Raw genomic sequence first — 27,447 nt, forward strand, 5'->3', positions numbered from 1 at the left:
AAGCAATAGGATATTGATTATACATTAGAAGTCATGCAAAACATACTTCCGTATTAGCTATGTTGCAAAAGAAAACACACACACACACACACACACACACACACACACACACACACACACACCCCAACACCAACACCAATACCAACAAGAAAAATTAAGAAAGTAAAAAAAAGCTTGCTACACATTGTGTGAGGATCAACTTTGATACACTTAGCTTTTCTCAGCAATATCATGATCTAAGACTATACCAAGACTCATGATGAAAAATACTGTCCACATCCAGAGAAAGAACTATGGAGTCTGAATGAAGATCAAAGCATACTATTTTCTCTCTCTCTCTCCCCCCCCCCTCTCTCTCTCTCTCTCTCTCTCTCTCTCTCTCTCTCACTCTCTTTCTTTTTCCTGTGGTTTTTCCCTTTTGTTCTGATTCTTCTTTACAACATGACTAACGCAGAAATATGTTTAATATGATTGTACATGTATAGCCTACATCAGATTGCATGCCATCTTGGGGGGGGGAAGGAGGGAGAAAAAAATTGGAACTCAAACTCTTACAAATGTGAATGTGAAAACTAAAAATAAATCTTAAAAAACATTAATTTTTTTTTTTAAAAAAAGCTTTCTTTACCCTGTACTCAGAGTTCATCACTTCTCTCTCTGGAGGTGGATAACACTTTTCATCATGAGTCCTTTGGAATTGTCTTGAATCATTATCTTGATCAGAATAGCTAAGTCTTTTACAGTTGATCATCCTTACAATATTGCTGTTTACTGTGTACAGTGTTCTCCTGGTTCTGCTCACTTCACTTTGCATCAGTCCATGTAAGCTTTCCCAGGTTTTCCTGAAACCATCCTGCTCATCATTTCTTATTGCACAATAGTGTTCTATCACAATCATGTGCCACACTTTGTTCAGCCATTCCAAAATTGAAGAACATATTCTCAAATTCTGGTTGTTTGCCAGTACAAAATGAGTAGTTATACATATTTTTGTACATGTAGGTCCTTTTCCTTTCCAAAGAGTGGTATCTTTGTACAGAGAGAGCATGTCCTTTGGTCATACCATTGAGGTGGCAACATCCTTTGCCTCTGGTCAAGGCTGGTTCAGCATCTACAGAACATTAAGAATTGTAGACGATAGACAGCCAAGGAGAACACGCGTCCTGCACATACAATGATATTTACCAGGAGGATTTGTCAACCCTTTCTGCAAGTTTCTCCTGCTTCCTCCAGCTTTAATGACATGAACTGTGTATAATCACATCTAGGATGTAGATTTTCAATAAACTTATCATCATTGTGAAGGCCTGTATTACTTTAGAAGGTGAGTCCTGTTGCTGGTAACTATATTGAGGCTCCAACAAGGGCGACCATATTTTAAAAATCTCTTTCCATTGCACTGATATGTAAGGATGCCAGCCCTGAGCTGTGCTGGAGAGAGAATGAGCCTGGACTCTGCCTTTCCCAATTTATAGGGATATTCTAGGGATTCTTGGGTGTGGTATAAACGGCCAGTGGCCACACATACTATTGGCCAAACAACCCTGCAGGTGAAAGTTAGTTTGTTTGTGTTTTCAATTCCATTTTTTTTGGCCTACAATTTCCTTTTAATCCTATTTTCTTGATAGGTTTTGCTTTTATACTACCTTCCTCTCTAAATATCTCTGTGAGATAGTGAGCTTTTCCTTGTAACAAAGAATGAAAAAGGAAGAGGTGGGAAAAATATTTCAGCAAAACTAACCAAGTCTCACACTTATTATAATACCCATGCCCGTAACATCTTCTGCAAAGAAAGGGGAGTAGCATGTTTTCTCAGCTCTTCACTGGAAGTGTGTGGTCATTATAATTATCCAATTAATTAATTAATTAATTAATTTCCATTTACATTGTTATAGCCATTGTATACATTCATAGACAATAGGATCTTAGATTTGGAGCTGAAGAGAACCTTAGAGACCATCAATGTCCTTATTTTACAAATTGGGAAACTGAGACCCAAGGAGATTACTTAAATGAGGTCATAGAGATATCAGAGGTAGAACTTGAGCCCTAGTCCTCAGATTCCAAATCCATTGTTCTTTCCACTATATCTTTCCACTAAATCTTAAAACTTTTTTATGTTGTGGGCCCTTTGGGCAGTCTGATGAAGCCTATGGATTCCTTGAAACAATGTTCTGAAATAATTGAAGGAAATGCTAAACTTCAGTCAGTCAAGAAATATTTGTTAAGTGCCTACTATGTGATAGGCACTGTACTGGGGACTTTTTTAAAAGAGTCAAAAGATGATGTCTTTGTCTTATAATCTAATGGGGTAGACAGCAAGCAAGCAAATATGTACAAACAAGCAACATACAGAATAAATTGGAAATAATTAACAGAGGGAAGGCACTAGAATTAAGAGGTTTGGGGAAAGGCTTCCTATAGAAGATGGAATTTTAAATGGAACTTAAAGGAATCCAAGGAAGCCAAGAGAGGGAAGGGAGTAGGAAAAGCATTCCACACACAGAGTACAGGGGTACAGAGAAAATGTTCAGCGCCTAGAGATGAAGTGTCTTATTCATGGAACAACCAGGAGACTAATGTCACTGGATCAAAGAGTACATGTTGGGGAATAAAATATAAGAAAACTGAAAGGTAGCAGGGAGCTGGGTTATGAAGAGCTTTGAATGTCAAACAGATTTTTGTGTTTGATCTTGAAAGAGATAGGAAGAGTTTACTGAGTTGGTGAATGACATGGTCAGATCTGCACTTTAGGAAAATCCCTTTGGTAGCTGAATAAAGGATGGGAAGAGATTTGAAGCAGGTTGATGGGAGAAAAAATATGTAATTTTTTCCCCATCCAAGTTCACATAGCCCTTAAAATCTGTTCAAGGACCTCAGGCTCAGAACCCTTGAAAACATGAAATATTTTGCTGGTTATGCTTCCCTTACTTGGTAACAATTCATATTGGCCTTCCCATGTGTCTCTTAATGTGTCAAGTTTGTCGTTTCTTATGGTGAAGTAATATTCCATCCCATTCACATACCACAAGTTGTTTGGCCATTCCCTCATTGATAGGCAATTTTTCTGTTTCCAGTCTTTTGCTACCACAGAAAGGTCCCATTATGAATATGATGGTGTAATACAGGATCTTCTTGTCTTTGACTTCTTTTGAATATATGCTTAGGAGTGGGATTATTGGCTCAAAAGATATGGACATTTTGGCACTTTTGTGTTTTAGCATAATTTGACCTAGCTTTCTGGAATGATGAGACTAATTTTCAGCCCCATCTATCTGCAGGCTTATTTTCAAAAGCAGAAAGGACAGTTGCTCATTACCGCTTGTCCCTTCTTACAGAGTTGCTGCCCCCTGCATCATGATTATTTGCTATAGTATTTTTTCTTCCAGCTCTGCTTAAAAGCAGCATTGTAGGCAGGGCCTGTAAAGAGCTAAGCACGATCAGAGTTCTTAAAAATCAGTGCTATCTAAACTGGGATGTCCCGGGCAATAGTACATTTGCCCTAATTGATGCTCTTCAAGCAGAAGCTGAACTCGGTGGGCATGTTATAATAGGAGTATGGATTCCAGTATAGATTGGACTTGCTCCAGCTATCACTCAGTGAAGATGCACTAAGAGCCTTCTTCTAAGAGGAAAACAGTGTGCTAGGCACTGGAGATACAAAGATAGCAACAGTAACAAAACAATCTTTACTCTAAAGTCGCTTACATCATATAGAGCAAGTCAACATGTACAATGTAATTATATACAAAACAAATGCATACAAAATTGTGTAGATCATTACATTCAGTTCTGGAAACCACAGGCCCCATGTGCCTTATAGGACATGCAATCAGGGCAGAAGTGAATAGCAAATCAACAGACTATGGTTACAGCCCACATTTCAAGTGAGTATGGTTTCATTCCTCCTTTTTGCCAGAGTAGTTCAGGGGCAGCAAGGTGGCACAGTGGATAGACTGTCAGGCCTAGAGTCAGAAAGATTCATCTTCTTGAGTTGAAATCTAGCTGTGTGACCCTGGGCAAGTCACTTAATCCTGTTTACCTCAATTTCCTCATCTGTCAAATAAGCTGGAGAAGAAAATGGCAAACCACTCCAGTACCTTTGCCAAGAAAACCCCAAATGGAGTCATGGAGACTCAGACATGTCAGAAAAATGACTGAACAACAAAAACACTCCTAATTCTGATAGGAAAGGCTTGGACAAAGTTTCTCTGCAGTACGGGTGGGAGGATTGAGAACTTCAACAAAGATGCCATCTGCCTGCTCAGGTTGGATCTCTTCAGCTTGCCATGGCTGGGATGCCTCCTCTTCCTGTCCTACTGTCCCCCAGATCACTCCGTGGCTGGCTGGACAGCCAAAATCCTTGCAGCTACTGGACTCTGCTACTGTAGACTTTCCATCCCTTGGGGCTGGCCTCTTTCTCCTTCCAAGCAACAGCTGCGCCATCAGCAACCAGCCTTGCAGAAAACAGAATTCTTACTCTCCTCCAATGAGCACTTGTACTCTGGGGTCCCATATCCTGAGAAATGTAGTTCTTTTTTCTCTTGGATATTACTGCTACATGTAGATAGGGAAACTGAGACTCAAGAGTTTATTCATCTTGCTCATGTTCACATAGCTATTATCAATTTTTTAATTAACTAATTTATTTAATTTTTGACTAGGTAAAGAGGCCATTCTCCAATTCAATTCTTATTAAGCCTCAGTCACTGAATGGACATTGCCTCAGTCAAATTGAGACCTGTTAAAGGTCTTAGCTTGAAAAGACCAAGGTCCCCCAGTGCATCCAGGGCCATCTCCAGTCATCCTGATCTATATCTTGCCGCTGGACCCGGATGGCTTGGGAGGAGAAAGTGTGGCTGGTGACTTTGCACAGCCTCCCTCACTTAAATCCAATTTACTTGCAAGTTATGGTATCACCTACCTGATGTCATGGTCTTCTTTCAGAACGAAAGACAGACAAGTCACATAGTTATCAAGTACCAGAGGTAAGATATGGCCTCATGCAGAAGCAATCATAGGATGAAGAGCACTGGTTAGTAGAGGTAGATGGTCTCAACCTGAGCAATGGACAGCATTCTACCAACATGCTTCTGATGTGCCCAACTGCGTTCTATGTTTTGTGAGGGATAGAAAAGAGAGCCATACTCTTTGCCCTTCAGGAGTTAGCATTCTAGTTGTGGAAATGATGTTAATACTTGTGGAACAATTAGAATATGGAAAGACAGTGCATAACGAGGTGCTAAATTAAATATAACTAAATGGAGAAGCATTTAAGTGCGTACTATGCATCAAGCACTTTGCTGAGCACTCAAGGTGCAATTGAGACAATCATTGCTCTATGTGGTCACATTCTAATTAGAGGAGATGACACAAAAAGGAAAGCTTGTGTTTATGTTCAGTTCATGGAAAATGGAAAAGTCAAGTAGAACTTAAGAAGGTTAAGTTGCAGAGCAGATAGCAAGGTCCAGATGATCTTGGAGGCAAATGGTTGTTTCACTACAGAAAGAATAGTGAGTCCCAGAGTGCTCTGGGTTATCTCTAGCACAAGTAGGGATGTAGGGGTCAGCTTCCAGTTGGCAGTGGGTGTCCTGCACCTAGCAGGAACTGGGCAGGAGGGCAGCGAGGGTTGTCTGGGGAAAGAAAAAGTCAGTGACTCCCTTCAGTGGCAGCAGGTATTGCTGGTCTTTCTTCTTGTCACCCATTGGTGGGATGGAGGCCAGGTTGGGAAACAAAATGACAACATTTTCAAGATATCCTTTTAAATATCTAAGGCAAGCCAATATATATGATAATTGGGTGATCTTGAGGAACTCGTCTTCTTCAGGTTTCCATTTTCTCACTGTAGGATTCAAGAGCATAGGCAAATGGAGGGCAGGAGGTGACCCTGTACATGCCTGAATGGTTCTTAATGGAAAAAATTCAACAAACATGTCTATAGTGTGCCAAGCTCTGAGCTGGATACTATGAGGGATAGAAGAGAGACACGTTCTAGACTACAAGATCTCCACAGTCCCTTTCCAATATTAGCATTCTATGACCAGGAATCTAAATGTTGTGTAGGAGGAAGAAAGCTCAGTGGTTTAGAAAACTGATGAGTCTACTGGTAGCTGCTGGCCCCCGGATTCCAGAAGAAACTACCTTAAGATTTTGCCTTTGATGTGCTATCCATAGTTGTCCTAGGTCCCCAGAGGGATCATCTATCTGTCTTTTTTCTCTATTCTGGGATTATTTTTTTTGTCTAGTGCGCCTTTCTCAATTGGAGGACAGCCCCTTCCAGTTCTGGGAATATCTCCTCACCACCCGGCCTGGCATTGGCTGGGTCCATGGCACAGCTTCCCTCACAGGCATTGTTCTGCAGCTTCTCATCCTCATCATGCTTGTATGTTCCTGCTCCTTTGTCCGGAGGAGAGGGCACTTTGAGGTATGACGTCCCTCTATAGCTTTCTTTCCCATTCCCCTGTAATTTACCTTCTCAGGACCATATCTGAGGCTATCTGCCTCCCCATCCCCATCCCATTCTATATCCTTTATTCTAGTTATCTCCCTTTTGCTCTTCTCTAGGGTTGTATTCCAGTGAACAAAAGACTCATGAGTATGTTTATGTGTTATTTACATGCAATTTGCATGTACTACTTTGAACAGCACTATTTTTGTGTTCAAGTAAAAATGCTTGGCTTTGGCTAGATTCTCAATTTTCTCAATCTCCCTCATCCACTCAAAATCACTGTCAGGTCCTTTCTACCTATGATAGGCAATAAAACCAAAAAAAGATTTGCAGGGCCCGAGAAGGAAAGGAAGGACAGTGAGGGTCTTTTTGGAGAGTCTCTGGTTACTTCCAGGTCAGGGCTCCCTTCTCTAGTCAGCCAGTACTATCCCCAAGAGGCCAGATAGTAGATAGGAACTGTTTCTACCCTACTGAGAAAGACAGATTGGATAGGGTCCCCAACAAGCCTTGAGCCCTCTGGCTCGTTGTGGGGATCCTCACCCTACTCCAGGCAACAAGTCAAAGAAACACTGTCTCTATTGCTACTCCTTTGGCTGAAATTATTGCTCCTAGTAATGAATGGCCCTACTGGCCATAGCTGTCCTGATTCTGGCAACCCATCAGCAAAAAGAAGTCATTGGCACTGAATAGCTGCCTGTCCAAGCTTCCCCAACCCCAACAGGGCAGTACAGGGCAGTTCATTGCTGAATTTGAAGCCAACTCCCAGTCACTATCTCTCTCTGTGTTCTTACAGGTGTTCTACTGGACCCACCTGTCCTACATCTGGGTCTGGGTGCTGCTCATTATACATGGGCCCCATTTCTGGAAGTGGCTGCTGGCCCCTGGTCTCTTATTCTTCCTGGAGAAAGTTGTAGGGTTGGTGTTGTCCCGCATGGCGACCCTATGCATTGTGGAAGTCAACCTCCTCTCCTCCAAGGTGGATTGGTCCTCCTCTGCTATACCTCTAGTCTTTTACGTACTACATCCCCACCCATCACCATAAAGATTTAAGGGAACAGAGGTTGGAAGAGGAAAGTTCAAGTGGGTTGGACTCAATGACCTCTAGGGTCTCTTCTAGCCCTAAATCTATGATATAATCATTCTATAAATAAGAGAAAGATATCGGTCATTACATAATTAAGTATTTGATTATAAGGCACAGACTACAAATGATACAGGGGTTCTCATAATACTAATAGTTTGCATTTGATAGACCTCTACAGAATTTGTGAAGTTTGTTACATACATTGTCATATCAGGTCCTCACAATAACTTGATGATGTAGCTGTTATTATTATCCCTATTTTATAGATGAAGAAACTGAGGCTCTGAGATTTCAGGGCCTTGCCCAGGGTTATGTAGCTAGAAAGTGTCTGGGAGCACATAGTAGGCACTTAACATATACCTGTTGATTATCCAGGGCAGGATTTGGATCTGAGTTTCCTGATGCCAGGTCCAACACTATCCACTTCACCATGCTCCTATCTAAGAAGAGAGAGATCAGCTCAAGCTATGGTAGTCAGAGTCTGGTTCACGAAGGAAGCATATGTTAAAAGATAGTGAAATAGTTTCAAGTCTTTCCTGAAAGGAAGTGAGATGGTGTTCTTTGTCACCATGCCCCACCTCAGTTTCTGCCCTGATCCCTTACTGTCCTTGCTCCCCATGTTTGCTTTCTCCCAGTTAATAGATTAGCATTCTCCATAACTAATATAGCACAATAGATAGAGCCTTAGATCTAGAATCAAGAAGACCTGAATTAAAATCTGGCCTTTGATACTTACTAGCTATGGGACCTTGGGCAAGTCATTTAACCTCTGTTTTCCTCAGTTTCCTCAACTGTAAAATGAAAGGATTGGGCTCAATGGCCTCTAACACCCCAAAAGTCTTCAATTAGAACACCCTCTCTACTTTCACTACTAGAAACCTCCCTTGCTTCTGTGGAATGCTTGTCTGACCTAATTTGTTTCCTCTATCCCCAGGTCACTCACCTCGTGATCAGTCGACCCTCTTTTTTCCACTACAAGCCTGGAGATTACATATACTTGAACATCCCAGCTATTGCCAAGTATGAATGGCATCCTTTCACCATCAGTAGTGCTCCAGAGCAGGAAGGTAGGACGGGGCTGTGTCAGGGACATTTGACCAGCCTGTCACCAGCAAGACTGAGACTATGCACACCAAACTTTTACCTTAAAACATTGGTGTGATTGTTTCCCTAATATGCTCACTCTGCCAATGGGAAGTTGTGAAAACAAAAAGCTTTCTTCCTTCTTAGTTGCCACTGCCTATAGAGCTTAGGGTTCCTTCTCATGGTGACCACTCTCCTCTTATCTTCCATCTCTCTTCTTCGGGCTAGCCATCTGGAGTGAGACCAGAACCACCTGATTATAGGCAGAGCCAGGTTCATGGGTAGACAGAACAGGCATCTGCCTATAGAAGGTGGTTTCAGGGACTCTGGGAAGACCTCTATGCTCTCCAGATATCTCACCTACCCATTGACTGATGTCTAAAATTAGAGCTTCATTCCTTCAACTTGAACCTAGTGGTTGTTCTCATGGAATCCTCCATTTGGGATCATAGGTATCACATACCTAGAACTTGTCCAATCTCCTCATTTATAAGCTGAGGCCCATGGAGGACTTGACTAATGTCACACAGATAATGTCAGAGGTGGTTTCTCCTAATCCAGAGCCATTGTTCATTCCATCCCATTTGGTCAGGATGCCATTTAAATTGCAAATGCCCTCTAAGAGAAGAAGCGCATTAGGCACTTAGGGCAGTGTCTAGTTCTCAAGTGCAGCCCTTTCACTGAATCCAAACTTCACAGAACAAATCCCCTTAATAAAAGGATTTGTTCTGTAAGACTTGGACTCAGTCAGAAGGCTGCACCCAAGGACCTAGAGGGCCACATGTGGCCTTGAGGCCACAGGTTCCCCACCTCTGGAACATAGTCAGTACTTAATGAATGTTTGTTGTTGTCATTCAGTCCAGCTCTTCAGTCATGTCCAACTCTACATGACCCCATGGTTTTCTTGGCAAAGATACTTCTCCAGTGTGTCCCCATTTTATAGATGAGGAATTGAGGCAAACAGGGATAAGTGACTTACCCAGGCTCATACAGCTGGTAAGTGTTGGAGGCTGAATTTGAGCTTGGATCTTCCTGACTCCAGGCCTAATGCACTATCCACTGTGCCACCTTGCTGTTCCAATGAATGCTAGTTGACTATTAATCAATATGGTAGGAAGAGGCAGACAAACCAAAATGAAGACCAGCTGTCTCCAACTACATTGTGAGGATTGAACTGGAAACAAATACTGGTCAGGATACAAATATTATGCATATAGGCAATCAGAAGGACACAGAGCAGGTTCGGCATACTATTTTGTAGACAACTCTTAATTAGCCGGCACTTAGAGATCTCTTGGTTCTAGGTCTCTCTATCTAGGTCAATTCTAGCCCAAATTCTTCCTTCCCTCGCTGTCTAAAATGTCACAGAATCACAATATTTGAGAGATAGAAGGGACCTCAGTGGCCACCTGATATAACCCATATGCCAAAGGATGCCCACTATAACTTACCTTACAAGGGGTCATCCAGCCTTTGCTTGAAGACCTCCAAAAAAGAAGACAAAACCCCTCGCAAGGCAGCCCTGTCTACTTTTGTTGTTATTGTTGTTGTTTGGTCATTTCAGTCACTTTGTGACCCCATTTGGGGTTTTCTTGGCAAAGATACTCAAGTGGTTTGCCATTTCCTTCTCCAGCTCATGTGACAGGTGAGGACACTGAGGCAAACAGGCTTAAATGACTTGCCCAGCTAGTAAGTGTCTTAGGCCATATTTGAGCTCAGAAAGATGAGTCTTCCTGACTCCAGGTTTGGTACTACCACCTGCCCCTGTCTACTTTTGGATAGTTCTAGTTGTTAGGAAGCTTTTTCCTGTCATCGAACTTAAATTGGCTTCTTTGTGACTTCTACCCATTACTCTTGGCTCTGTTCTAAGGGGCCAAACAGAAGAAGTTTAATTTCTCCAACATATAGCAGTCTTTCAAAAACTTGAAGACAGCTGTCAGTTATGTCCTCCTGGCGTCTTCTCCAGGCTAAACATGCCCAGTTCATTCAAATCATCCTTCAATGGCTTTCAGCCAATATAGCTCACCTCCTTTGGACTCTTTCCAGCTTGCCTATGCCCTTCTTAAATGGTGACATACTAAACTGATCACATTACTCCTGAGGAGGTCTGATGAGAGCAGAGTACGATGAGATGACATAACACTTCCCTATTCCTAAAAGTGAATAATGTCTGTTTTCTCTTTCTTGGTTGGGGAGCCCCTCGGATTTATTCTTCATACTTCAATATTTCAAGCATCCATGGTTTGATTGGAATTTGTTCCTCCCTTCAGTAATGCAGATCATCACTTCTCACATCTTACTAAGATGGTCCTTATGACTTGCTTTGGATGAAAATTTTCACTACCTGGCTTTTGGTGGTTGTCCTTGGACAGAAGACATTCATTCTATCTGTAGCTGTACTCAGAGCCTTTCTAGCCTGGTAGAACCTGCCAAGGCTTATGATCCATTAGAATAGCCTCAGACAAGCCCAGGCCACCTCCCCATCCTGATAAGACTTTAGAGTAGGACTTCAGTGACAACAATTTGTATTTCAATATAACTTTGTGACTTAAAAAAAAGACTTTTTCTTACAACAATCCTGTGAGGTGAGGAGAAAAGACAGTTTGAGCGAACCACTAAGATAGCTAGCTCCCTCTCTCCTTTCTCCATTTATCCTTGGTTTCCCAGCTGGATTCCCTCATTCACTCCTATTGGTACTGGAGCCTGGAATAATGATGATGATGATGATGATGATGATGATGATGATGATGATGATGATGCTGTTGATAACAGCTAATATAAATATAGTGCTTTAAGATTTTCAAAGTACTTTATGTGTATTATCTCACTCATTTTTCACAACAACTTTGTGAGGTGGGTGCTATTATTATCTCCATTTTATAGGTGCAAAAACAGATGTTAAGTAACATGCCCAGGTAAGGTAGAAAAAGCACTCACTCTGAAGTCGGGAAGACTTGAGTTCAAAACCTGCCTCAGACTCTAAACTGCTTAAATCATTGAATAGCTCTAAGCTTCAGTTTTTTCTATCCATAAAAAAATAGATAATGATGGGGTTTTTTTAAGTTCAATTTTATCGTGAGTCTTTTGGAATTGTGGTGGGTCATTGGGCTGATCAGTTACTAAGTCTTTCATAGTGAATTATCTTTATAATTTTTTGGTTACTGTGTAGATTGTTCTCCTAGTTCTGTTCACTTCATTTTGCATCATTTCGTATGTTTTCCCAGTTATTTCTGAAACCATATCCTTCATCATTTCATATAGCACAATAGTATTCCATCACATTTATATACCATGACTTTTTCAGCCATTCCCCAATTGATGGACATCCCCTCAGTTTCCAATTTTTGCCACCACAAAAAGAGCTACTATATTTTTGTACACATGAGCCCCTTTCCTTTGATTTCTTTAGGATATAGGACTAGTATTACAGGGTTAAAGGGTATGCATAGTTTAATAGTTTCTTGTTCATAGTTCCAAATTGTTTTCCAGGTTAGACTAGTTCACAACTCCACCAATAATGCATTAATATATCTGTTTTCTCAACTCCCCTCTAGCATTTTTAATTTTCCTTTTCTTCATCTTAGCCAATGTTATAGATGTGAGAGTACCTCAGAGTTATTTTAATTTTTGTTTCTCTATTAGTGACTTAGAGCATTTTTTCATATGATTATTGATAGTTTTTATTTCTTCCTCTGAAAGCTACCTGTTCATATCCCTTGACCATTTATCAACTGGGGAATGTTCTTATTCTCATAAATCTGACTCAGTTCCCTATATATTTGAGTAATCAGACCTTTATCAGGGAAAATTACTGCAAAGATTTTTCCCAGTTTTCTAATTTTCTTCTAATTTTAGCTGCATTTGTTTTGTTTGTGCATAAACTTTTAAATTTTGGGCAAACAAAATTATCCATTTTGCCTTCTGTGAATCTCTCTAACTCTTGTTTAATCATGAACTCATCCCTTATCCACAGATCTGACAGGCAATTTCTTATGTGCTTCACTAATTTACTTATGATGTTATCCTTTATGTCTATATCATGTACCCATCTTGACCTTATCTTGGTATACTGTGTGAGATGGTATATACCTAGTTTCCACTAGACTCCTTTCCAGGATTTTTTGTCAAATAGTGAGTTCTTGACCCAATAGCTGAGATCTTTTGGTTTATCTCAAACAGGGATAATAATAATATCTATATGACAGGGTTGTGGTAAGGGTGAACCAATACAGTATATAAAGGCAGGTAGATGATACAGTGGATATATTACTGAGCCTGGAGTCAGGAAAATCTGAGTTCAAATCCAGCCTCAAACACTTACTAGCTATTTGACTCTGGACAGGTCACTTAACATATTTTGCCTCAGTTTCCTCAATAGGGATAATAATAGCACTACCCCTCAGATTTGTTGTGAGGATCAAATAGATAATATTGTCAAATATTTAGCACAGTGCCTGACAAGTAGTAGACACTATATAAATTCTAGTTTATTACTATTATTATTGTATAAGGTGATTTACAAACCTGAAAGTACTATATAAATACTACTTATCATTATCAGTATCATCATTTTTATTATCTACAACATCAGATTATTTCTCAAGTTGCTGGAAATCCAACTGTCCTTTTTAACAGATATTGGAGGCCTATTTACCCATTACTAGAACAGTGACTTCAATCTAAATGGTACTAAATAGAAGTAGATTGAGGAATAATGCATGCATGCATGAAAGAGTGAATAGCCACTTAACATTTAGCACTAGGCACCATTTCTATAGTATATGGTAGTCTGACTAGCATCACCACACTGCCTTCCTACTCCCTGTCATACAGTGGGAAGCCATATAGTTATCCCTTCCACATCACATGGAATAGGGGCGCAGTGCCCCCATGATCTGGAAAATGCATGCAACATGTTTTGGTCTTCCCTGCATACCAGAGAAGAGGTCTGATTTTTTTTTCTTTTTCTTTTATGGGGTATTTACTGTACCTTCTTACAAATTTTGGTTTGATATTATATGATACTATACATATATTTTATGCATTTCTGAGTTTCTAACTTTTTCTGTGTCATCTGCTGGTCTTCACATGCTATCTGCAGCTTCCACAAAACTCCCCCCAAATTCCCATTTAATTTCTTATGCTGACCCACAATATATCAAAGCCATGATTGCAATGTGGAAGGAATTACTGTACTTTATAGTCACACTTTCAGGCCTGCCTACTTCCAGTCAATATGGTCAAAGATATTTGGGATAGTTAAAAGATGAGTTAAGGAAACTGAAGGATGGGCCAACGTGTAGTATTCCTTTGCAAAGCTGACTTTCTAGGAGTCATTGTGGTACCCAGAGTAACATCAAGATTGACCAGGGGGATAATGTAAGTTTCCTTATCTCTGTTCAGTCTCTGGACCTAGGTGAAATAAGTGACACACCTCATTTACCTCCCCAGGGCAAGAATCAGTTAGTCCACAATATGGATTGATCATGTGTTTTACGTAGAACCTTGGCCTGGGTTGAGAAATAAACATACAAAGAAGGGGAAAAAAAAACAGAGTCCACTCTGTTCTAAGGAAGGGAAACAGCTCCCAGTTTTAGGGCCCTTCTGGTCTTATTGGATAGAATCAAGAATAGGGCAGCCAAGAAAGTGAAGAGTGTTGAATCCATGTCATATGAAGATGGAATGAAGGAGTTAGATGTATTTAGCCTGGAGAAAAGAAAACTCAAGGGGCAGCTAAGTCAGGAGGACCTGAGTTCAAATCCGGCCTCAGGCCAAGCACTTGACACTTACTAGCTGTGTGACCCTGAGCAAGTCACTTAACACCAATTGCCTTAACAAAAAAAAAGAAAAAAAGAAAAGAACAATTAGGGGTAACATGACGGCTCTCTTCAAGTATTTGAAAGGCTGCTATATAGAGAAGGGATTAGATTTGTTCTTGGTTCCAGAGAATAGAACCAGGAGTAATGGGTGAATGTTGCAAAGAGACCAATTTAGGCTTGATGATATCATCATCATCATCATCAACATCATCAACAACAACAACAACAACAACAACAACAACAATGACAATAATGAGAACAACAACTTACTAACAATTAGAGCTGTCCCAAAATAGACTGGGCTATCTTGAGAGGTAGCGGTCCCTTTTTTATGATCTCTTTGAAATACAGACCTAGTAATGGTATTGCTGGGTCAAAGGGTATGCACAGTTTTATTGTCCTTTGGGCATAGCTCTAAATTATTCTCCAGAATGGTTGGACTAATTCAATCAGTAGTGATTTAGAGCATATTTTCAGGTGACTATAGATAGCTCTAATTTCTTCTTCTGAAAACTGCCTGCTCATATTCTTTGACCATTTGTCATCTGGGGAATGGCTTTTATTGTTATAAATTTATCTCAGTTCCCTATATATTCAAGAAATGAGACATTTATCAGAGCAACTTTCTGTAAATTTTTTCCTAGTTTCCTGGTTTCCTTCTAATTTTGTCTGCGTTGCTTTTGTTTATGTAAAACTTTTTTTTTCATTTGATGTAATCAAAATTATCCATTTTATATCTCATATGCTCTTTACTACTTGCTTGGTCATAAATTTTTCCCTTATTCATAAATCTGACACGTAAAATATTCCCTGGTTCTTTATTTATGATGTCACCCTTTATTTCTAAATTAGGTATCCATTTTGACCTTATTTTAGTATATAGTGTGAGGTGTTAATCTATACCAAGTTTCTGCCAAACTGCTTTCCAATTTTCCCAGAAATTTTTGTCAAATAGTGATTTATTCTACCACAATCTTGGATCTTTGTGTTTGTTAAACACTGGATTACTAGATATTGTGTACCTAATATATACATTGATCCACCACTCTATTTCTTAGCCAATACCAGGTTATTTTCATGATTACTGCTTTGCAATACTGCTTGAGATTTGGTATGGCTAGACCACCTTCCTTCACATTATTTTTCATTGATTCCCTTGATATTCTTGATCTTTTGTTCTTCCAGATGAATTTTGTTATCATTTTTTCTAGCCCTATAAAATAATTTTTTGGTGATTTGATTGGTGTGGCACTGAATATGTAAGTTGATTTAAGTAGAATTGTCATTTTTGTTATATTTGCTCCTCCTACACATGAGAAATTAATATTTCTCCAATTAGTTAGATCGGACTTTATTTGTGTGAAAAGTGTTTTTTTAACTGTATTCATATAGTTCCTGGGTTTGTCTTAGCAGGTAGACTTCCAGGTATTTCATATTGTCTGTAATTATTTTAAATGGAATTTCTCTTTCTATTTCTTGCTGCTAGACTATGTTGATAATATATAGAAATGCTAATGACTTATGTGAGTTTTTTTTATGTCCTGCAACTTTGCTGAAATTGTTAATTATTTCAACTAGTTTCTTTTTTTAGTTGATTCCCTAGGATTCTCTAAATATACCATAAAATCGTCTGCAAAGAGCAATGGTTTTATTTCTTCATTACCAATTTTTATTCCTCCAATTGTTTTTCTTGTCTTATTGCTATAGCTAGTATTTCTAGAACAATATTGAATAATAGTGGTAATAGTGGATATCCTTGCTTCATCCTGATCTTATTGGGAAGGCTTTTAGCTTATACCCATTACAGACAATGGTTGCTATTGGTTTCAAATAGATACTATTTATCATTTTAAGGAAGGCTCCATGTATTCCTATGCTTTCTAAATAGGAATGAGTGTTGCATTTTGTCAAAAAAAATTTTCTGCATCTATTGAGATAATATGATTTTTATTGGTTTCATTATTGATAAGGTTAATTATGCTGATAATTTTCCTAATATTGAACCAGCCCTGCATTAAATAATAAATCCCACCTGGTAATAGTGTATTTTCTTTGTGATATTGCTGTCATCTCCTGCTAGTATTTTATTTAAGATTTTTGCACTAATATTCATTAGGGAAATTGGTTCATAATTTTCTTTTTCTCTTTTTGCTCTCCCTGGTTTAGGTATTGGAACCATACTTGTGTTATAAAAGGAATTTGGTAGAACTCCTTTGCCTATCTTTCCAAATAATCTATATAATATTGGTATTAATTATTCTTTAAATGTTAAGTACAATTCACTTGTGAATCCATCTGGTCCTGGGGATTTTTTCTTAGTGAGCACATTTATGAGTTATTTGATTTCCTTTTCTAAGATAGAGTTATTTAAGTTTTTTATTTCTACTTCTGTTAATCTGGTTAGTTAATATTTTGTAAATATTCATCCACTTCACTTAGGTGGTATATAAATGGGCAAAATAATGCCTAATAATTGCTTTAATTTCATCTTCATCAGTGGCACATTCATTTTCATTTCATTTTATTTTAGGTGAGGCAATTGGGGTTAAGAGACTTGTGCAGGGTCACACAGCTAGCAAGTAAACTCAGGAGCTCCTGACTCCAGGGCTGGTGCTCTATCCACTGTACCACCTACCTGCCCAATACTATTTTCATTTTAGATACTGATAATTTTATTTTCTTCTTTCTTTTTAAAAATAAAATTAACCAATATTTTATGTATTTTTTCATAATAACAGCTCCTCATTTTATTTGTTAGTTTAGTGATTTTCTTACTTTCAATTTTATTTATCTCTACCTTCATTTTCAGGATTTTCAATTTGGTGCTTAATTGGGGTTTTTTAAATTTTTCCTTTTTCCAGTTTTTTTTTTAAATTGCATGCCCAATTCACTGATATGTTCATTTTCTATTTTATTGATGTAAGCATTTAACGATGTACATTTTCCCCTAAGTACTATTTTGGCTGCATCTCATAAGTTTTGGTATATTGTCTCATTGTTGTCATTCTCTTTAATGAAATTATTGATTGTTTCTGTGATTTGTTCTTTGACTCACTCATTCTTTAGGTTTAGATTATTTAGTTTCCAAATAATTTTTAATCTATGTTTTTATGGCCTTTTATTGAATATAATTTATTGTATTATGGTCTGAAAAGGATGCATTTAATATTTGGGTTTCTGCATTTGGTTGTAAGGTTTTTATTCCCTAATATATGGTCAATTTTGTGATGGTGTCTTTACAGCTCAGAAGAAGGTATACTCTTTTCTATTGCCATTCAGTTTTCTCCAGAAGTCGATCATATCTAACTTTTCTAAAATTTTATCCATCTCCTTAAATTCTTTCTTGTTTATTTTATGGTTAGACTTGTCTAGTTCTGAGAAGATAAAGTTGAGGTCCTCCACTAGTACAGATTTTGTTTTATTGTTTGTTTTTTGATGTCTCATGGAATTATTAGCTTCTATTTACCAATTCTAAATCTTCAGTGAGCTTTTGTGCCTCTTTTTCCATTTGGCCAATTCTGCTTTTTAAGGAGCTGTCTTCAGTGGATTTTTGTGCCTTTTAAAAAAAAACTATATGACTTTTTCTATTTTTTAAGATTTTATTTTCTTCACTATTTTTGTGCCCCTTTTACCAAACTGTTGACTTTCTTTTCATAATTTTCCTCATCACTCTCATTTCTTTTCCCAGTTTTCCCCCTACCTCTCTTATTTGATTTTTAAAATGTCTTTTTTAGCTCTTCCAGGAGTTCTTGTTAGGCTTGTATCCAATTTACATTTTTCTTTGAGGCTTTGCTTGTAGCCACTTTGATATTGTTATCTTTTTCTGGGTTTGTGTCTTGTTCTTCCTTGTCACCAGAGTAACTTTTTGTGGTTAGGTTCTTTTGTTGTTGTTGTTGTTGTTTGCTCACTTTTCTAGCCTTTTTCTGGACATTTAACTTTATGTTAAAATTGGGCTCTGCTCTCAGGGCGGAGACAGCATTGTTCTAAGCTTCAGGCCTTTCTTGCTGCTGTTTTCAGAGCTAGCTTTTGGTTTTTGGTGTTTCCAAGGTGGCATGATCTAGGGAGGTGTGATCACTGCTGTCCTGGCTTGTGCTATGGCTTTTACCCAGAAAGAGACCTTGTTCCTCTGTGGCTACCACTAGCATTCCTCCTGGCCTTGGGGCTGTTACCAGGCCCCTCACTCTCCTACAGCTTCAGTTGTTAGTGTTCCCTTCTGTCTTAGAACTGAGATCAGAGTCCCTACTCCCCCATAAGTAACCACAAGGACTCCTCTCCACCCTGGAACCATGACCCAGGGCCCTTCAACAGCTATAAGTCCTATTGTCCCTAGGACTGCAACCTGGAACTACATATGGGCAATACAATAGGGTCTTGAACTCAGTGCCAGTAAAGGGTTCCCTGAAATTTCCTTCCAACCAGTTGTCTGATCCCTTCACTGTCCATTGGCTGACAGCTCCTAAAGCTGCTGCTACCACCAATGCAGTCACCTCCAGAGAGCATCCTGAGCTGTGTGGTCTACCCTGAGCTCCAGGCCTGTCTGACCTCCCCTGGTGAGACAGAACTTTCCTGGTGACCTCCTAAGTTGTCTTGTGCTGGAAAATTGTTTCACTTGAACTTTTGTTAGTTCTGTTCATCCAGTATTTTGCTTGAGGCATTATCTCAGAGTTATTTTTAAGGGAATTTGGGGGAGCTCAGCTGAGTACTTCTCTACTCTGCCATCTTGGCTCCTTAAAATTTTCTATAGCATTTATCACAGTGCCTATCACAGAGAAAATCCTTAATAGATATGTGTTTATTTTATTTCTTCTTTTCTGTGACATTCAACTTGTCCTCTCTTCCCTACTGATTTCATTCCCTTCACAGGCACCATCTGGCTGCACATCAGATCTCAGGGACAGTGGACAAATAGGTTGTACAATTACTTCAAGGCTTCTGACCCTATTTGTTTTGGTGTCAAGAGGCTGACACAGAGCCTGAAGTTCAGAAGGAGTCAGAGAAAGCTCCAGGTAGGCGGCTGAAGGATAATGGAAGCTTTCCTCAAAAGCCATGGGTCCCATCCAGAAGTGTGCTGGTACCAGCTCTCTGGGCCAAAAAACAAATGAACTTATGAACACTTTCAGAATTTAATCTACATCATTAACACTTCCCATCACTTTCTTAAGCCCAGACAATCAACAAAACAATAAACCAAGCCCTGGTTTATAATGTTTGCAGATTTCCAAGGTATAAATGCTTACACTGAACATTTAAGGAGCAGGTTAGAGCTAACTCAGCACTCCTAGGCCTAGGGCAGTGACCTGAGTACTCCCGCTTCAGTCAGTTGATATCATTTGCTGAACAACAGAAGTCTGCACAGGTCTAGACTTATATAAGCTGCCTATGATGTGTGATTTCATTAGCGTTCAGAATATTCTTTGGATGATGTCTGAAATCCCATTGGTTAAAGCTTACCTCTTTGTATTAAGTCTTTATTCTCAGTTAGAAGGCAAATACCTGGGAAAGATAAGATAAACCGTTCTCAGACCCTGACACCTTAGAGGAAAGTGAAGGATCTGAAAGCATCTCCTGATGGTGAGGAGAGGAGGAAAAGAAATCATTAGGACATGGAAGGGGAGTAGTAAGAGGATGTGGAGGCCTAAGGCAGTGTGGCCCAGTGAAAAGCATGCTGGATTTGGGATCAGAGGAGCTGGGTTCAAATCCCAGCTCTGCCCCTTGGTATATGTATAACTATGGGGAAATCATGTAGCCTCTCTGGGCCTCAGTTTCCTCATCTGGTAAGTGAGGAGTTTGGGGAGGAGGACAATTCGTCTCTAAGGTCCCTTCCAATTCTTAAATCTGTGTTCCTCTGATCCTATGGCTTATGTATACAGAGGCTTATAAAATAACAGACAAAGGAGACCAGACCCTATTCCTGCCTCCCTGGGGAGTTTATAATGTTGTAACAGGGATCAGAGACATCCCATGGCCAATTCCATATCGATCATTCACACCTGAACAAATGCCCAGTAGCGTAAGATAAAACAACACCTTGTGGCTGAGGGGAAGGGGAAAGAAGGAACCAGAGCTGGACATGTCCAACCAGTCAAGGCAACCCAAAGGAGGTGACCTTCTAAGCAGGAAAGCAAATCAGAACATCCTATGCTGAAAACTCTTGTTTCCAGGAAACCAAGATCCATGTCTTGGGTGCTCATTCTGCTAATACAGCTCAAGGAGTAGTGGCCACTAGCACGGAGAACACCGTGCAACTGATGAACTACACATCTGAGAAACTGCCCCAGCAAAACAAGGAAGACCTTATTGACTATGGAAAGGAGAGAGAAGAAAAGGTTCAGCCAAGAAGTGTGAGGCTCTGGGACTTGGAGGAGGTTGGGGGGGTGGGGAGGAAGGAGACAGAGGGGCTAGGAGTAGAGAGTGATTACTTTTCTTTCCCTGGTGACTACATTCTTATACTGAGCTCTACTCCAGGAACCGCTAAGGGTCAGCTTCCTGCTAAATTGATATGCTTAAAAGTCCTCAAGATATAGGATGTAGTCCTTCATCCATTTATGGAGAAGAAGGGCATAATCCTGCCCTTTTTTTCAGCCAAGAATAAACATGGTATGGCATACCCAGGTGATAGTGAATGGGGAGGCCTGTCTATCTCGCAGGGGTAGAAGAAGAGTGGGCATCCATAGTGGAGATAAAAGTGTGTGTGTAATCCATATCACTCATGATGCAGCAAAAATCCATGTCCCCTTGTTCGTGCTAGCTTCCTGAAAAAGCGTTGCTCCCAAAGGGAATAGATGCAGTACCCCACAGCAACCCGAGTGTCCAGTGTTTGAATTTTAAAAAATCTGACCTTTTAAAAAAATACTGCTAGGACTACTCTAGCCTCCTCCCAAGTCTGCATTAGGAAAAGATTTGTGGTGGCCAAGAACAGGGAAAACAGCTAATGCGGCTCCCTGGACCAGCCCAACTTTCTGTTCCTTATAGGTCTTTCCTCAGTTAAATGAAAACCACCGATTCTGTAACATCAAGGTAAGAGACTCCAAGTGAAGAGGATATGGTGGGGAAGAGGGAGGTTGGGGAGAAGTCTTTAAAGAAGTGGTGAGCCATGTGCCCCAGGGAAGACCTACATTATCATTCTTTCCTTTTCTCTTTTCTTTGTTTCTTTCTTTCTTTTTTTGTGAGGCAATTGGGGTTAAGTGACTTGCCCAGGGTCACAATGCTAGTAAGTTTCAAGTGTCTGAGGCTGGATTTGAAGTCATGTCCCCCGACTCCAAGGCCAGAGCTCTATCTCCTGTGTCACCGAACTGCCCTCTTGTCCTTCTTTTCTAAGGATGGGGAAGACCAAAGCTATGATGGAGAGTCTATTTGGAAGGTTTGTCCCCATGGGTGAAGGAGCACTCGGTGGAGGATTAAAAGACTTGAGTTCGAATTTGAGCTCATCACTTACTCAACCTACGCAGTCTTGGGCAAGTAATAACCTCTCTGGGCCTCAGTTTCTTCATCAGAGTGAAACAGTAGAAAGATAGCTGGTTGTGAAGTCAGTAAACAGATCCAAATTCCACCTCGGTCACTTACTGTTTGTGTGACCTCAGGCTAGTCGTGTCTCTAGATATCCAGTGTCTCATCTGTGAAATGAAGGGGGTACACTGGATGATTTCTAAGGTCCCACCCAGCACTACATCTGTGATTTTATGACATTATGCCCCACTGACATTACAAATGGAAGCTGTCCATTAGGCCATGCTGCTGGATGACAGGATTATAGCTTGGAGGCATCTCAGCCCAATTTCCTCACTTTACAGATGAGGAAACCGACACCTAGAAAAATTGTGAATTTCCCAACCTCATAAGCTAGTAAATGGCAGAGCTCATATTGAAGCCAGTCCAATAATCTTTCTACTGTACTATGTATATACCCATCCGAGAGAATCCATTTTCTAGTCTCTACTTTGCCATGCATTTTAATAGTAGCTAATAGGAACTAACATTTATATAGCGCTACATAGCACCTCCTACATGCCAGGCACTGTTAGGTGCTTTACAGATATGCTCTCGTTTGATCCTTACAAAACCCTGAATAAGTGAAATTTTTATCCCCACTTTACAGTTGAAGAAACTGAGGCAAAGAGAGGTTAAATAAATGACTTGCTCAGGGTGACACAGAAAAGTGTCAGAGTCTGGCTTTGAACTCAGCCCTTCCTAATTCCAAGTCCGAAACCCTATCCACTGCATGACCTAGCTACCATAGACAAAGCACTCCCTAACTCTTAATCTGTATCTGTAAAGTGAGGGGGTTGGGCAAGGTGGATTCTCCCAGATCTAAGCTTCTGTGATACTGTGGTTGTATGACTTCTCCAAAGAGACCTTTTCTCCCCAGGAGAGTTTGGGGGGGTGGGTTTGGGGTAGGGCAGGGAAGAGGAGTCTCTGAGACCTAGGCCAGGGCTGCTCAGCAACCCAGAGGTTCAAATGTTCTCAGAGCCAGAAGAAGCATGAAATTCTACCCCTTCCCTCCTCTCATTCCAGTGCTACCTGGATGGTCCCTATGGAACTCCAACCCGACGGATCTTTGCTTCTGAACATGCAGTACTGATTGGGGCTGGTATTGGCATCACCCCTTTTGCCTCCATCCTGCAGAGCATTATGTACAGGTCAGTAGGGGATCTGTGACTGACTTGCCAGTGGGGGAATTGTGTGTACCAAATTGCTTCTGTCTTGTAAAACTGACTCTGTTTTATGACTTCAGCTTCACTTTCCTATAAATTCCACCTGCTTGCTAATCATGGAAACTGAATAACATCCTGTTTCATATCTGGCAAAGTCCACTTGCTCACTCTCCCCAGCCCAACTCCCCAAAACTCACTCATTCCTCTTCCAACTTGGAAATTCCTTAATCTCTCCTCCAATAGAAATCAGATTACTTAGTCTTGTATCCTGGTTTATATCCTGTTGACTGTTTTCTTTCAATGCATAAAAATCTGTTGCTCCCTATATTTGAGGTCCAATGCCAAGCAGAGGAGACTTGGTCCTGATTTGTTATACAATTGGCACACACTATTTAATAAATCAATATGCTCAGAAGCTTGAACCTTTGTTTCCTCAGTTATTTCAGATTTCACCCATCATACCAGACCCTGATCTGCTGAAGTCCAGAGAGAGTCTTGCCTGCTTCTCCTCTTTCTTTTTTCTTACTCCAAGCCAATCCTTGTTGGGGTTCCACTTCTGATGTTCTGGATCTCTCACTGCCTTAGGGGTCAAATAAACTTCCTGGTTAATTAAAACATATTCTAATATCCAAGGGGTACAAGTAGTTTCCAAGACAATTAAAAGCAGTTTAGGAAAATAAAAGTGGCAACAAGAAAATTAAAAGCAGAGAGCAAGGAGGTTCCCTAGGGTCTCAGGAGCTCATCGCCAAAGTCCTAAAAACTGATTTTGTGTGTACCCAAAGATTCCATAGCCAGTCCCAGGTCAAGTTACCTGGAGCCAAAGGTAACCCCAACCGTCCCAGGTCTGCCCGTTCTTCCTTGCTCATGATAGTTACAGCTGCCATTGTGGGAGTGTAGGGGGTTAACTTAAAACAACAACAACAGCTAATTCCTTCAGTATCTTGGTCCACTACACCCTCTTTCTTCCCTTCCCTTTTCTTCATTTCCCTTGTTACTCTTTCCTCCATTTTTCATACCCCGGTTTCCAATATCTCTCATTGGCCCTCTTTGTCTGATTTTACTCAGGCACCAAAAGAGAAAGCGAAGCTGCCCCAACTGCCATTACTCATGGTGTGAGAATGTCAAGGGTGATGAGATGAAGCTAAAGAAGGTAAGTGGTGGTTTTCTAAGGGTAGGGTGGCCGGGACCATATCGTTCTCTAATTATGTATAGCAACCCAAGAGACAATATCTTTCACAGAGGAAGGGGGACGAATAAGATGACTTTTTTACCTGGTGGAACCCTTGATTACTTTCCCACACCTTCCCCCAAAGCCTCTCCCAACCCTGCCTCCCCCATCCTCTTTTCCCAGATGCCCAATGTTCCATGCTGCCTTATCCCTGAGGACCTGCTCTCCCTGTCCTCTATTCCATCCACCCTTTCTGGGAGAGGATCTTCATTACCTATCAGGAAGAAACCATCTAATTAAATTAATCAAAATAGATGGGAAAGGCTGTCGTATGGAAGAAGGATCAGACTTATTCTGTATAGTTTCTGAGGGAAAAATTAGGACTGGCAGGTGTGTATGATTCGGGGAGGCAGAGAGGCAGATTTAGATTATGCATAGCAATTAGAGTTGTTATAAAACAAAATGAGGGCTTGGCTTTCACAGGATGAGTTCTCTGGCATGAGAAATATTTGAATCTTTGTCAAGGACACTGCAGAGAGGGTTCTTGCATTGAGTGAGAGGCTCTATTAGATTTCGAAGAGTCAATGATTCTAATGCCTCCTAAGTTTACATTTAAATAAAAAAATTATGTGTCTCATTTTGAAAGCTAGAAATTCATCAACATGAAGAAATGAATTTCTAGTAGGGAAAATGTGTCTAGTTCTGTGGGAGTAGGGATGGAGGGAAAGATAGTATTTCTTGGCCATTCAAATAACATTGAGTATGTGATCACCTACCCCATCTCCTTGGAGAGCAGGTCCTATTGGCTTTGGTGGTACTGGTAGGAATGCTATGGCTCCCATAATCTTTTTTGAAACTCCCTCTACTAGAGATTCTTTGGGAAGTCCATGTACTTGGATAGGAAAAAAAATTCCCCATTCTCACTAGTTTTTGGCCTTTTTTATATTTTATTTTATTTCATACCTTTAAAAACATTATTCCAAGAAGGAATCCATAGGCTTCACCAGACTTCCAAAGAGTCTGTGTCACCAAAAACGTTAAGAATCCTTGCTCTAATTCTTCCATTTTTGCAAAAGGGTTTATTCCACCACCACCCCTCACCCCTCCACATCTCTTTTGAAAAAGCCTGGACAGAGAGTATTCTTAAGTGCTGGGCTATGCCAAGGATGCAAGGTATATGGCCACGCTTTGAGCTGAGTGCAGAGGGTGGCAAGCCCAGAAGACTGGGAGCTTTGGGACATGGACAAGGACCTCCTCCAAAGTCACTCACTGCACCCACAGCAGTTTAAGATACCCTCTTTATTAAGCATCTAGGTCAGAAAGGAAACTGTATAGAGAGTTAGGAGAGACCTCATGGTGATGTGGTAAAGTTGCAGAGGTTGAAGTCAAAAGGCCTGAGTTTGAATCCTGATTCTGTCACCCACAGCCTCTCTGGGCCTCAGGTTTCTCATGTGTAGAATGAGGAGGTTCAACTTGATGGCTTTTAAAAGCCCCTTCTGGATGTAGATTTGTGACTTTTGACATTGGTTCCAGACTCAGTTCTGCTGCCAAACCAGCTGTGTGACCTTAGATAGGTTACTTCTCTTTGGGCCCTAGTTTCCTCCACTGCCAAATGAGAGGGTCCAACTACATGATTTCTGACTTTCAGAAGCCATGAATCCTATTTGCTGGCTCTGAAAGAGAATGGTCACTGACATGGCCCCATTCTACTAACAATAATAACAGCTTACATTTAGATAGCACTTTAAGATTCACAAAGCCCTTTCCTGACAACTTCTCAGTGGTTGCCAAGTATTATACTCCTGATTTTAATTCAATTTAATAAACATTTATTAAGAGCCTACTATGTGCTAGGCACTGTGCTAAGCCCTGGGGATACAAAAGGACAGCCCTGCCCTCAAGGAGCTTACAATCTAATAGGGGAGACAACCAGGCTTCCCACCCAGCTCTCCATAGTTCAAGTCTGGCACATAATACTACACCTGCAACAGATCAAATGGGCTGATCCTTACACAGAAAATCAGCCTGAGTTTCATGATGAAACAGGGCATCCAGTCCTAGATATTCCAAGGGAAGGGTGGAGAGCCAGGACATCCAGGTTTGTGTACTGGCTGTCTATTTAAGCTTGAACAAAGCACTTAATTTTCTCAACCTCACTTCGCTTATCTGCAAAATGAGCAGGTTGGGTTTGTTGATGTCCAAGGTCCTTTCTGGCTCAAAATATATGATTTTATGATCTTATGACTTATTTGGGTCTCTGTTTCTCATCTGAAAAATAAGCATAATAATCATAGATCAATGAATGTAAAGGAATCCTAGCATCTAGGTGCAGCACAGAAGCTGGAGTCAGGAAGACCTGAATTTACATTGGTCATCAGGCACTTACTAGCTGTGTAACCCTGGGCAACTCATTAGCCTCCCTTTGTCTTAGTTTCCTCAATTGTAAAATGAGGATACAAATACCTCTTGAGGTTGTGAGGATAAAATGAAATAATATTTGTAAAGCACTTTGCAAACCTTGAAGTGCTGTATAAATGCTAGCCAGCTAGCTAGATAGTAGTAGTAGCAGCAGCAGCAGCAGCAGCAGCAGCAGCAGCAGCAGTAGTAGTAGTAGGACAAGTCATAAGGAGAAAATGTGAGAATAAATGTGAAATTCTCTTCACCCAGAGCCTTGTGGGTAGTAGGTACTCAGATAATCAGCTGAACTGAAAGTACCTTAAAAAAGTTAATGAAAAAAGTTGATGGTATATTTACTAACTTGATGGATTAATATCACTAGGTGGACTTCATCTGGATCAACCGAGACCAGAGGTCATTTGAGTGGTTTGTGAGTTTGCTGACCAAGCTTGAGATGGATCAGGCGGAAGAGGAACCAGGAGGTAAGTTAAGTTGAGTCTCAGAGCTTCATATGGCCCACAAAGGAGGTAGCACTCATGTGTACCCTAATAAACAAAAATTGGGAATGGGGTAGGAACAGAAGAGGTCAAGGAAGGTACTAAGGGAATTGTGATCTGTTTTGGGGAATGCCCATACTTGTAAAACCATAAATATTTTCAAGTACTGAATTATAAGTTGATTAAATAAATTAATTTCAGAGCCTTTTCATCACTATCTGAAACCCTAGAAGGGGTAGAACTGGATCATGTCCTACCTCAGATGAACTGGACTCTCCTTAAAGTATTCTCTCTCTTCTC

General features: G+C 40.3%; 1 protein-coding gene across 2 annotated transcripts in view; it reads left to right on the top strand.

The window, feature by feature from the left end:
• The window catches only part of NOX5 (NADPH oxidase 5), a 49,293-nt gene that overhangs the window by 19,537 nt on the left and 2,309 nt on the right, over positions 1–27,447 (top strand). The window contains exons 7-15 of one of the 2 annotated variants that reach the window (XM_020982325.2): positions 6,246–6,424; positions 7,242–7,424; positions 8,467–8,599; positions 19,298–19,440; positions 20,596–20,760; positions 21,407–21,451; positions 22,946–23,070; positions 24,151–24,235; positions 27,033–27,132. In XM_020982325.2, the coding sequence (XP_020837984.1) occupies positions 6,246–6,424; positions 7,242–7,424; positions 8,467–8,599; positions 19,298–19,440; positions 20,596–20,760; positions 21,407–21,451; positions 22,946–23,070; positions 24,151–24,235; positions 27,033–27,132 (1,158 nt within the window). Of the gene's footprint in view, positions 1–6,245; positions 6,425–7,241; positions 7,425–8,466; positions 8,600–19,297; positions 19,441–20,595; positions 20,776–21,406; positions 21,452–22,945; positions 23,071–24,150; positions 24,236–27,032; positions 27,133–27,447 lie in introns of both variants that reach the window. The other variant, XM_020982310.2, reaches the window with a different exon arrangement.

The sequence above is a fragment of the Phascolarctos cinereus genome, unplaced genomic scaffold (assembly GCF_003287225.1).
Source record: "Phascolarctos cinereus isolate Bilbo 61053 unplaced genomic scaffold, phaCin_HiC Scaffold_3;HRSCAF=262, whole genome shotgun sequence".
Taxonomy (NCBI): Eukaryota; Metazoa; Chordata; class Mammalia; order Diprotodontia; family Phascolarctidae; genus Phascolarctos; species Phascolarctos cinereus.